General features: G+C 38.6%; 2 protein-coding genes across 2 annotated transcripts; one reads left to right on the top strand and one right to left on the bottom strand.

Annotated features, from left to right (window-relative positions):
* Positions 1-2,233: 2,233 nt before the first annotated feature.
* LOC122090776 (short-chain dehydrogenase reductase 3b-like) lies at positions 2,234-3,326 on the bottom strand. The gene is made up of 2 exons (XM_042660496.1): positions 3,263-3,326; positions 2,234-3,169 (listed from the first exon to the last, which is right to left on the bottom strand). Exons 1-2 carry the CDS (start codon positions 3,274-3,276, stop codon positions 2,395-2,397), a joined length of 789 nt encoding a protein of 262 aa, XP_042516430.1. The 5' UTR covers positions 3,277-3,326; the 3' UTR covers positions 2,234-2,394.
* A 2,689-nt stretch (positions 3,327-6,015) lies between these two features.
* LOC122092485 lies at positions 6,016-11,396 on the top strand. Its single transcript, XM_042662811.1, has 8 exons — positions 6,016-6,885; positions 8,367-8,400; positions 8,640-8,864; positions 9,015-9,104; positions 10,132-10,197; positions 10,624-10,715; positions 10,823-10,870; positions 11,089-11,396. Exons 1-8 carry the CDS (start codon positions 6,608-6,610, stop codon positions 11,204-11,206), a joined length of 951 nt encoding a protein of 316 aa, XP_042518745.1. The 5' UTR covers positions 6,016-6,607; the 3' UTR covers positions 11,207-11,396.
* The last annotated feature ends 750 nt before the right edge of the window (positions 11,397-12,146 follow it).

Raw genomic sequence — 12,146 nt, 5'->3', positions numbered from 1 at the left:
ACGTGTCGTCCTTCTTAGTTATTTTAGTCGGCAATAGTCATTGCTTCATTGGCTCCGGCAACCCGGGTCCGACCCGGCGGGATTCGGCTCCTCTTCAGTTCTTGCTTAATTCTGTCTTTTGCGCACGACACCTGTACAGTGTACACTTTAAAATTCAACAATTTTCGGGTAGAGAAGCATTTAAGGAGTTTGAATTCCAAAAAAAATCCATAACAGTTCGATTTTAAAATGTACAGACATCACATGTACAGAAATAATTAGACAAGAATTAAAAATTGAAGAGGAACCAAATCAGGCCGATGAAGCACTTTTTTGAGCTAAAAAGATGATTGTCAAAACTCAAAATGCCTGTAAACGGAACAATTTTTGCCTTTCAAGTGGTGCATTTCAGAATTGGGCTAAAAAGTGGCGGTGTGACTTGTGTGCTTCATGAGTAGAACTATGACTATTGCGGCAATAGAAAAGAATGCTAATATCGGTATCGATTGTGATTATTATAGATACCATATAGGTGGTATTGAATTAAAAGAAGGAAAAAAAATTTAGAAAAACAACGTATCCATATTTTGAAGTGAAATATAGTTTGATCTAGCCCAATGTGATCAGTCCATATCGATATTGCTATCGGTATTGGCTGAGAGCTTGAGACCACTTCAGGTACCTTACCGATACCTAAGTCCACAATCAAGATCAAAACATTCCAAGTTCGAAGCACTCTACATCACCTGCTTGTCATTGCCATTCATATTTCGTTGATTCTTTAATAGTTTAATGCATCGTAAACCAAGCAGATGAAGATTTGGGTAGAGTTTCTTGTGGGGAATGTGATTTCTACACATGTACAAAGATCAATAGAAGCACACAAGAAAACATCAACAGAAACATCCATTTCCATTTCATGGGAGACGTGCCAGTCATTTCCTCTCTCCCCCATGTGTTTTCATTACTATGATTATTAATTAATTGGTAGCTTCAAACGGGCCATAATGTGGGCTATGAGTTGCAATGGCCTAAACTCTAGATCTCATACATACTGAATAAAAACTTTCTCCAAAAATGGGGAAGGGTTTGAGGCCCAGTTGCGTAGTCCTTGTGCCAACACAAGACTAATGAGAAGGCACACATGAACACACAACAAAAGGAATGGAACAATCATCACCTCAATCCTTGTGTTTTGGTGCAAGGGAAAGTGACCGAGCGATGTTCTTCCCCTCCCCTTCCAAAAAAACACATAAGAATTTAAAGAAAGTTTTACTCCACAAAGCATGAAGGGTTAAGCCACCATGCTAGAGTCCCCTAACAACTCATCTCTATTTACAAATGGTCAACTATAACCCCCCCCCCAAATTGTTGCATGATTCTCTCTTCCGTCCATTCAAAAGTCAAGGTCAAGGGATTCCCCTTCATCATGACTTGAGCAAAACTTGATTGTAAGATTTGACTTGTAGGTTAGATTTTTTTGTTTTCTCACGGAGCAAATTGAAACTCAGTTGGAATCAATTAGACACAACATAGACTATGCTAGGAATAGGGATTAATTGGAATTGGTGATTTTGAGTTGAGCTATCAAATTGATGACATTTTTAGGTTTTGGGATTGGATCAGTTTTAGGAATTTGGATTGGTTTAGTGTATTGGTTATCTGATACAATATCAATGGTATCGAAATAAGGGAGAGTAGAAACAACCATATTAGTGTTTTGAGAGGCAAAAGTGTTCGATCTATCTTGAGATAGTCGATTTATTATTTCTATGGAACTGCCCAAGAAGACTTTACTCGCATGCCAGAAGAGACGAGGGACACATTAAATACATTCACACCTATGTGACAAGAGTCGATTCAATCCACTAATCGCTTGATGCCCACTTTTCAAGCAAAAGCTAAATGTTTGCCAGTGTATTAGGCATTGGATTCACATAGTTATATTGAGATCCGTATCGATATTATTGGTGTGCCCTAGAACCCTGCAAATTATTTGACCAATTTGTTCAATTCTGATCCGATTAATAGAACCATTAATTCACTGCATTGTTGCAAGTTGTAACTATTAAAAAACCAAGATCCTTGATGAAGCTTTATAATCAATGAATGAAGAAATGCTGACCAGAGTAAGAATACCATAGGTTTAAACATAAAAAAGGTGTGATGGAGAATCTTCCAAGGCAATGGCACATGGCTCCGGTGACAACAGTTTGACATTGAATTAATTAATGAAATCTCCCTCTCTCCCTTCCTCCTTCCCACCCCCTCTTCTTCCCTTCTCTCTTTCTCTCAGAGAGACCAGCGCCAACGGCCCGCAGCCACCACAGCAGCCACCATCTTCAAGTCTACAAAGAGATCAGTAGCAGCAGTAATGGCTAAGGTAGTTACAGTTAAATGCATCAAACATTGAGTTTAGTTGTGGTAATAACTGCGGCTAATGACGGTGAACCCTCCATCAACAACCAAGTCATGCCCACTCATGAAAGCAGATTCATCGGAAGCAAGAAACAGAGCAGCCTCTGCGATGTGGGCAGCCTTCAATACAATCCCCTTCAAGTTGGATATGGCTGCACTATTAGCTTCCACTACGCTAGGCTTCAGATCGAAAGCATCACAGACAAGAGGCGTCGCAACTCCAAAGGGGGAGACACAGTTGACCCTAATCCCGTGCGCTCCAAGTTCACTACATGTCGATCGGACGAGACCCAGCACCGCGTGCTTAGCCGTGGTGTAGGCGTGAGGCCCCGAGCCTCCCACTGACGCGGCCACACTGGCGGTGCAAATGATGGAGCCCCTTATCTTCCTGGCCACCATAGCTCGTGCTGCGTGCTTTATGGTGGTCGCCACGCCTCTTACGTTGACGGCAATGATGTTGTCGAAGGCCGCCATGTCAAGATCTAGGATCCCATTTAAAGGTCCTAAGACCCCGGCATTACTGAACAACACGTCGAGTCTGCCATACTTGTCCAAGGTGATGGCCACTGTTTCCTCCACTTGCTTCTCGTCTCGGACGTCGCAGTGTGCATACGTAGCTCTCTCTTGCCCTATGGAAGCCACAACTTCATGACCCAACTCGTCCTTGACGTCAGCAACAACCACAAAAGCCCCGTGCTCTGCAAATAGCTTGGCCGCCGCCTCCCCAATCCCGCTTGCTGCACCGGTGATCAAAGCCACCTTACCCTTTAGCCTGAACAACAACTACGCAGTTAGCAACAGTTAGAGAGAGAGAGAGAGAGAGAGAGAGAGACTATTCAGTATAAGAAACGAAAAACCGATTCACCTTTGATTGGACATCGATACTTGGAGTGTAAATACTAGTGGTGTTGATTCAACTTTTGAGTCTCTCAATAGCTTGGTCAAACCATTATAATTCACAAGGCTCTTGGATCTGCAACTTTATATAGACATGCAAATAGATGGGTCCCCTTAAAAGGATTCCCAAAAAATAAAAAATTGGGATCCTTGATCGATGACGACACCTGTGACAAATGTTTATCCCATAATCTTGGTTTTTTAGGGAACGGTTTAAGCTACGGTTGTGCATGAAAGATTAACACCTCAGCCTTTGAATAAGAATATTCGAATCTCACATGTCTTCCAAATTAAAATGTTGATCATATTTTACAAAATAAATTTGGAAAATCATTACTTTTGAAATCAATTTCTAAACCACCTGAACACTCTAGAGATAGAGATAGGCATCTGACTACATATTGAAATCTTCTTCTTATCACTCTCCATCCTCGGATTCTTAATTATCAGTAGATTGTGCGTGTTTAATAGAAATTTAAAGCCTCAAATCATCAATTCACCATCATATGTGGATCAAAAACCATGAGAAGCACTACAATAAATGTGATCAATATTTTTATAAGAATTCAAACAAGAACATGGCAAGGGGTGATTTTTAATTAATAACTAAAATAAATTAAGTATTAATCTGCAGTACAAACGTAGACGTGTGTGCTTCTTGTATCATTAATGGTTGCACAGGACTGGACCACGAGGAGTAAAGCATGGATGATGATAAAGTCAAGGGATCAAAAGGAAGACCAAATGTCTAGCCTGGTTGGCTTTGACTAAACAAGATCCAGACACTCCGCTACTTGATAGGCTTCGTATTTTACAAGCCTATCACACCATATGCTCCCCTCTTTGTCGCCTATAAATCTCGTGTCCATGAAAACAAATTGGAATAATATAAAGGCAGAAGGAGAAGGCCATCCAAAACTTTTTCTGCCAAGTTGGGTCCACCACTGTGGTGCCCCGGCGGAGTAGGCATTTAGTGGGGCCAAGAAGGGGTGGGGGTAAATATAGAAAATAAATTATTTTTTCCTAATCCAATCCACCTGTCAAATATGGTGCCTTAAGATGTCATCTCTTTATCATAGGGGAAAGGAAAATAGTAAACTCAAATCAAATAGTAAACTCAAATCATTCTTTCAAAGACGGAGTTTTAATTTCTTCTAATCATAATGAAGAACTGATGGCATTAATGGGATGAGACGGTTGTCACAATGGCTTGAATGATATTTAACATTTTATACTCTCAACTAAGTAAGGAAATAATTAACAATGGAATTTGGATCTTCTCTAGTGCCGGATGTGTGATGGGGATCTTCCAACGTCCATAACAATGGCCATAGATTCGTACAAGAAAAGAAAACTTGCTCATTGTCTTAAAACAAAACTTCACTTGACTATAAATTTAAATGGAATAAACTTGACGATTCATGAGTTGACTCGTTCATCAATTTAATTAAATATATATATATATATATATATGTCAAAATTTATTGAATATGTGTTGGACATATAAAATGGCTAACTGTATGATGCACACTGATCAAGCCTACTGAGCGGATATCGTTTGATACCCCTACCCATGCCCATGGGCATTTGGAGTTATCAGCTAATACTTCTTTTGTTTGTTTTTTTGGTAGCTCACTAGATGCATCCTTAGACTTACACCACTCTAAGAGAGTGTTACGATCCCATATCAATTTATGGGTGTTGATTCTACATCGGTTTCTTATGAAAGTTGATATGGGTTGATATGATCTTAGACACTATGGTTAAAAGAAAAAAAAAAAAGGTCTTGGATCCTCTCACCTTGTAAACCGATTTATGGAGTTGAGTTCTTACAGGACCACCACTCTGCAACCAATAGAAAGGTTGCAAGAGTATCTTCAACACAGTGTGGAAAGAAGGTAAAATGCTCCTTTTATGCTCACCTATGTTTGGCAGTAGGCAACACTGAAAATGCTCTTTTTGTATTTTCTTTATAATTAAAGTTGAGAAAAAAGTTCCTAACCAGTCTAATGCACGTAAGACACAATAAGATTATTGTGTCATCTCGCACGTCATATACTAAAGATGATTCCACATGCCTTTCTTATTATTAGCCCTGTACGTTGATGTTGGTTGTGTCAGACTTAGGATTGAATTTCTGTGGCACAACAAGGCATCTAGCGTGCATTTAACAATCAGAAACACTCATGTATGATACCGATCACACGCAGTCCAAGATATTTCTGATCATTACATGCCCACCAGACTCCAGACCTACGGGTTGTTCTGCCATTATATTGTTATGACATTATGACATGGAAATTGACTTGAAAGATGAAATATACATGACAGGTCCTCTTTTCATTTTCATCCTATTTAATGATCGAGCTCAATTACAGTTCCCATCATCCCATGACGGTTCTGTTATTACAGACCTGCTGGTCCACTGGGAAACCCATTCCATCCAATTTAATAATCAGCTCCCATAACCATTCTGTTTAAGTCATTGAAGTGAGAGGAAAGCCGTCGTCTACCAAAAATAGAAAAGTGAGGATAGCCGGAAATAGAAAGAACGCTATGTAGAACGTGATCTAAACTACCAAAACCAAATGGTCTTCATAGCTACCAGCACCAACCCCCCACCGGCCGACCCCCACCCCCACCCCCACTCTCACTCTCCATTATTTTTGTTTATTTACCAGCTGGCACCAATTTAAGGGAGCCACATTTGAAGACTTTTAAGCTATGCAATCGTCTCCGTATGATCGTCACTTACATTGATAGTCGTTTTGTTAAAAAGTTTGAAGCTTTTGTTTGTCATCTTCAATCTTCATCTTTGCCTGGTCTTTAGAAATATGGCGTTGGTGATCTACTGGTTCGATTTCATCTGCGTCGCCATTTTGGAAGTGGCCGTATTCTTCAGAGCTATGTGGGTTCTCAGGGGTGGAAGAAGGTGACAGCAAAGGCGGCAAGTATGATCAGACCATGTCCAAGAGCCTCTTGGTTGCTTACGAAGGGCTCCTGAGTCCTGGGTCTACGAATGCTCTGATCTGAGCTGCCCTCATGGTCGCCTTTCTCAGTTAAAGGCAGCACAACCCCACGCAAAGGAGGCAGTACTTGGGGTAGTTAGAGTGCACTAGGCAATACTCCAATTTTCTTACCCTCTTTGGTCATTTCACAAAAGGAAGCCTCTGGTGTCTCGCAAGTCACAATTCACGTTCGTGATTCGTCCAGTCGTCCCTGTATAAATTCTCTGGGTTCAATCGTTCGTTCAATTTTTGGGAGGATTTTGCTCTTCTTCGTCTAGGGCATCAGTTTATCTTTTTCTATCGAAATGGCGGACACGGACGAGCAAGGTTTGGGGTACTGGCTTCGATGGCAAGTACCTGTGTGTGCTCTGATCTTCTTGGCTCCTTCTGCAATAGCTTTGATTTTCGTCTCCAAAGTACAGACGGCTCCTTTGGCTTCCTACGATCTATGGCTTCCGTGCTGGAGAAGGCTCAGTCCTGTTTGGCTTCTAATCTACAGAGCCGCCGTGTTTGTTTTCATGTCTTGGATACTGTCTCAGATAGTCGCTTCACACGGAGCTTTTTCCTTTTATTTTTATACCCAGTATGATTATCTCTTTACTCTCCCCTCCCCCTCCCCCTCTAGACTAGAGAAAACTCTTTCGTTAGAATTCTCTACCTTCCAATTGCTATATTCTCTACCAATTGCTGCAAACGCAATTAAAAAGTATATCTTCGATCATGTGATGACTTGGAATGAAAAATTAGATTCTATTAAATTATTTGCCTCACATTCAAAAACAGAGCATAAGCATGAAGCTATGCAATTATCTGCAAAAGGACTAACAGCATCCAATTATTTGTTAATGGAAAAGTTAGATAGTGCATACAAGTGATTTACTTTTCACCTGCTCTGTAATTGAGGACCGATTTCATTATTTGCTCAATGTTCAATTCCTAAGAAGCCCGAATTTGAAATTTTTGGTTTAATGTTACAAAAAAATAATGAAAAAAGATCATTTTTACAAAATACATGGAAAGTTTTAGTATGGCATGTCAAGAATTCTCATTTTATTATGTTGAATGGTGCATAATTATGGAGTGGTGGCTTCGAATCCCTAAGTTTTTTGTTCCCCTGTCATGAAGGTTCACATTTGGCTAGGAATATACAACATGACTTCCTGATTGTGCTGTTTTTCAGCTTCCTTTGCACCTTAAGGGGTCCTAGTGCCATTTTAAGCTAGTAAGAACGCCACTATGCTTGCTTACTTTCTTCCTGGTCATGTAATTGAAAATCCTTATGTTCTAGTGAATACTATTTCTTCTTGAGTCTGGTGCATTGCAGTCCTTTTTTTATTTCCCCCATAAGAAGGATTCTCACAACTTAAAGCAAGGACATCTATATCCATGAAATAAAATAAGGTTGAGTTAAAATTGCTCTTTTTTCCTCTTATCCTTTTGATGGCTATTTTACATCTTACCCATCTGTTAATTGGTAAGGTGCTATATTTTTTTAGTCAACCCCACAAGGTCCTACTCAGCTAATTGAGATTCACCACACTAATCCTGTCCATCTATTCAACACCCCACTTCATTTAGGAACCCATCATCTGCTCAATCATAAGTTTCAACCTTTTCTAATGGAGGGAAAAGAAAAAAGAAGAAGCTTTTGTCCTGGCTTTTATGATTCATTTTGGTTTGTCATTGGTCATTTTGGTCACATTCAGCGTGATTTTCTTTGAGATGTGTTTCCTTTATTAGGAGGGCATTTAATTTGCCCCAAACATGTCAAAGATTTTGTTGTATTGACCTTTGCTTCCACTTCTTTTTGATGGTTGTCCATGACACCCCCCTCTTCCCCCCCCCCCCCCAAAAAAAAAAATAATAATAAAATGTTCTCTGCATGCATTCAGAGTTACAAGTATTCAGAAAATTTTGTTTCACATTATATCACCAACTAGAAGTATTCTAATTCTGGAGATAATCTTAGTATCTATACAGCAATTACGTTTTCTAGATAAACAGTTTTGAGTTGAAGACAACTGGTGCCTAAACTTCTTTTTTCATGATGGAACTGCTCTACAGGTGGACTTTTACATTGGTCATTATCTATTTTGCGGTATGTCCTGCTTTGCACACCCCTTCCTTTTCTTGTCAACATTAAGAATGTAAAGTATTAGTTCTCTCCTTTAGAGGGTGGTATGTTGTGGATAGTGTGTTCATAGAAACAAATCTATTCTAAAACCCTAAATATTACAGAGTTGGATTTCATTTTTGTCTTAATTCCCAGAGGCAAATCAATGGCGCCCTATATTTTAAGCAATAACTCAGCTGAATGCTTGTCCTTTTTGCTTGTAGCTTGGCACGATTATATCTGCCCATGGATGCTGGACATATTCAAAGAGACCTGAATATGAAGAAGGTGATCATTTACTGAAAAGAGATCAAGAAGAGTATAATAAATCTGCAACCAACAGAACAAACAAAATCAAGGGTGACATAAAGTTGCAGAGCCATCAGGTGCAGGAGGAGACTGAACAAAGGGCTGGATTTTGGGGATATCTAATGCAAGCTATTTATCAGGTTATTCTATCTGAGATAGATCTTCCATGAATATTGGCAAAGCTGTTGTCCTGATGTTCCTTTTTTCCTCTTTATATTTCCTTATTTCTTCTGATTACTCACGATGTATTTCTGCTGAACCTGGTACTTTTTTTTTTTTTTTTTGCACAGACTTGTGCAGGTGCTGTAATGCTCACAGACATTGTGTTTTGGTTTATTTTACTTCCATTTTTGACATCTGAACAATTTAGACTTAACCTGGTGAGACTCTTCCCCTGAACATAGATAACGATTACAATTTGAGTCATATGAATTCCAGTAGATAAATTGATGAAAATACTTTTTCCTTTACATTAATTTGGAGTTGTGGGTCTGTATGGAAGAAATACTGATGGAAAAAATCATCTGAAAGTGTCATTGTTGACCCAAAACTTCTATATGGTTATTTCCAGGTTATTTGTTGCATTAAAAAAAAAAAAAAAAAATGGTGCAAGATCTGGTTCCTAATCAGGGAACATCCATTATACATAAAATGCACACCTCACCCAGGGTGAAGTATTTCTTTACATGGTCGTGCACCTTTATATCTCTTCATTGATATTTATACAAAACAAGATCAAAGTTTTAAGTGTTCATAGTTATAAGATTTGTCAAGATCGTTACAGCCCACATCTGGTTGCTGGTGTAGTTCTCTTCATGATAAAGGCAATTTTCTGCAGTTTCTGTTGCTCTAGAAAACAATAGAATACACCCAATGTGCCATTTCAGCTGCTATGTTTCAAATTTTCTTGTCCCCTTCACCATACTATTACTTTTATGAGTCCTTGTTCCTCCAAGCACAGTGTTGTGCTTCAGCGATATTTGCAATCGTAATTCTTTATAGAGGATAATATGCAAATAATTTATTTCTTTATTGTAAGAATATTTTCAAATCCTTTGTAACACACTGATTTATCTTAAGATAACTAAGACTTCCCAACCCAATTTTTATATTTGTGTATGTACATGGGTAATTTGATCATCTTTGGAGTTTTCTTTCTCTAATGACTCAATACTTGAGAATTCATACGATGGATTGATATAAATGATTCCTGATGGACAATAAGTCCGGTGAAGATATCTTATTTGGGAAGGAAATTCCTTATCGTTTCAACTTCCAGGACTTGAGTATTTATTTGAACTTGATAAATCTATGCACTTATCTGTTACTTGACAAACTGTTAAATTTGAAGTTCAGGAGCTTTATTCATATTATACTTGCTAAATGTTGCTTACTTCTTCTTGACAGTTGATGGGGTGCATGCATACTCTCAATCTTGTTTTTCTTGTCCTTGACACTGCTCTTAACAGGCTTGTAAGTATGATGACATAGTGACAATGATTTTTCATTCTATTTTGTGGAAATACAAGGTGCCTGACAATGGTTATATCAATTGCATAATGGTAACACATGGTGCACAGATCATGTAGAGCATAACATTCTTTTTTATTCTCTTTGCAACCCTTGTGTCAGCCCAAAGCATTGTTTTCACCTCCCAAAACTCTCAAAAGAAAAAGAAAAATGCATAGCCAATTACTTGTAGAAGGCCAAAGATCAAATGGTTTTGGCTTGCAAACCTCAACTATCAGACCTACCACAAACCCACCCAATTATAGTATCTTTTACGTATAGCGAACCATCCTTGCAGTGTACACAGTGGGTTCCTTGGGTATTCTGAACAGTTACTCGTTTCTTCTTGTCTCCTTAAAGAAGACACTGAATTTATTTCTGGTTTTTCAGCCATTCCCTTGGTTCCGGTTTGCATATTTCGTGTTCTGGAGCAGTATCTATATCACTTTTCAGTGGGTTCTTCATGCCTGCGGCTTTACATGGTAACTTTTTTGCGGAACAAACTATAATGCATCTAATCAGAAATGAAGAGACATTTTTTGAGGTCTGGTTTAAAGGAGTATGACAATTTATTTGTGCTTTCTCCCAGGTGGCCATATCCTTTCCTTGAGCTCTCTACTCCATGGGCACCACTATGGTAAAAAAACAAAATTAACTCTGTTCACTCGTCTATTTTCATTAAAATGCTGGGATGACAGTCACTGCAAAGAGACAGACCAATCATATATATTTTTTTAAAGTGGCATATTTCTTTTCATATATGAGAAATTACATTACAGTGACTGTCAAGCCCTCAAAAACCTTTTTCCTTTATTCACTCGTTCAGAAATCTAATTGGGGATGTTCATCTCACAGGTATTTCAGCTTGGCTTTGATTCACATTCCTTGTTATGGTATGTATGCACTAATTGTAAAAGCCAAAAATGCAATTTTCTCTAGATTCTTCCCATCTGTATACATAAAGTCAAATTAGTTTATTGATTTGCTTCTGATGTTGTCCATAACTTAGAAAAGACGTATATTATACCAGGTTTGGATTCATAATATATTTTGGATGGGAGCAAGTAGAAGCTTTTTATGTGCTACTGCTTACCCCTTTGAATCATAAACAATGTAATATATATACAGGTTCTAAATGAAAATTTTATAATTGCCGGTTAGTTTTAATACACTATAGTTTGCTTTCTGGTTTTGAATTGACTAGTTAAAGAGCTGGTTGTGAACCATAAATTTTGAGCACAGCCGAGTTTAAAACAAGCTGCTATTATGACTGCTCTGAGGAATGTGATAGAGGTGTCAATTTGAATGGTTCTGGTTAATCAGGACTGGTGCTAATCGATGCCACTTATTTTGGAGCCAAGACCAGAACTGTCCCAATTAACTAATCGGTTCAAACCTTGGAACCAGTACCAAATAATAATGGGATGGTCCAATTTCGTTTCAGTTCCTGAAAATTTAAGGGAAGGGTTCCCCATGATGCCTCACTAATTGCGGCAGGGGAAAAGGTATAATACATACTGGGTCTACATGGTGAGGGTAGGAGAGACCAATAGAAAAACCCACGTGGGAGGGTGATAGTATATTGGCAATCTTGATATTTTTATTTGCTTACAGCCAGTTGTTGGATGGACAAAAGCTAAAATATGGAATCCATGGGCAGACACCCAAGTACGCCACCTGACAGCTCAAGCATGGCTGAAATTTTATGAACAGGTAGGTGGGCACCACATGTGAACTAATTGGTAAAAACAAAGCCTTCAGAATTCCATAAAGCACCAAGAAGTGAGGATGTCAATTTTGAACTGAAATAGTTTATCAAAACTGAACCAAATCGTTTACATTGAAATAGGAAAATTGATTTATAATTTGGTTTATTTTTTGTTTTGAAATCTGTTAAATGGAAAGTAAATGGG

Source organism: Macadamia integrifolia, chromosome 10 (assembly GCF_013358625.1).
Source record: "Macadamia integrifolia cultivar HAES 741 chromosome 10, SCU_Mint_v3, whole genome shotgun sequence".
Taxonomy (NCBI): Eukaryota; Viridiplantae; Streptophyta; class Magnoliopsida; order Proteales; family Proteaceae; genus Macadamia; species Macadamia integrifolia.
This window is presented reverse-complemented; position numbering and strand designations above follow the sequence as displayed.

Excerpts from the sequence above, each read along its gene's own strand:
- LOC122092485 (XM_042662811.1), top strand. The coding sequence starts at position 6,608 with ATGGCGGACACGGACGAGCAAGGTTTGGGGTACTGGCTTCGATGGCAA. Across the intron at positions 9,105-10,131 it reads AACAATTTAGACTTAACCTG|TTGATGGGGTGCATGCATAC; the intron begins GTGAGACTCTTC and ends TCTTCTTGACAG. Across the intron at positions 10,198-10,623 it reads ACACTGCTCTTAACAGGCTT|CCATTCCCTTGGTTCCGGTT; the intron begins GTAAGTATGATG and ends CTGGTTTTTCAG.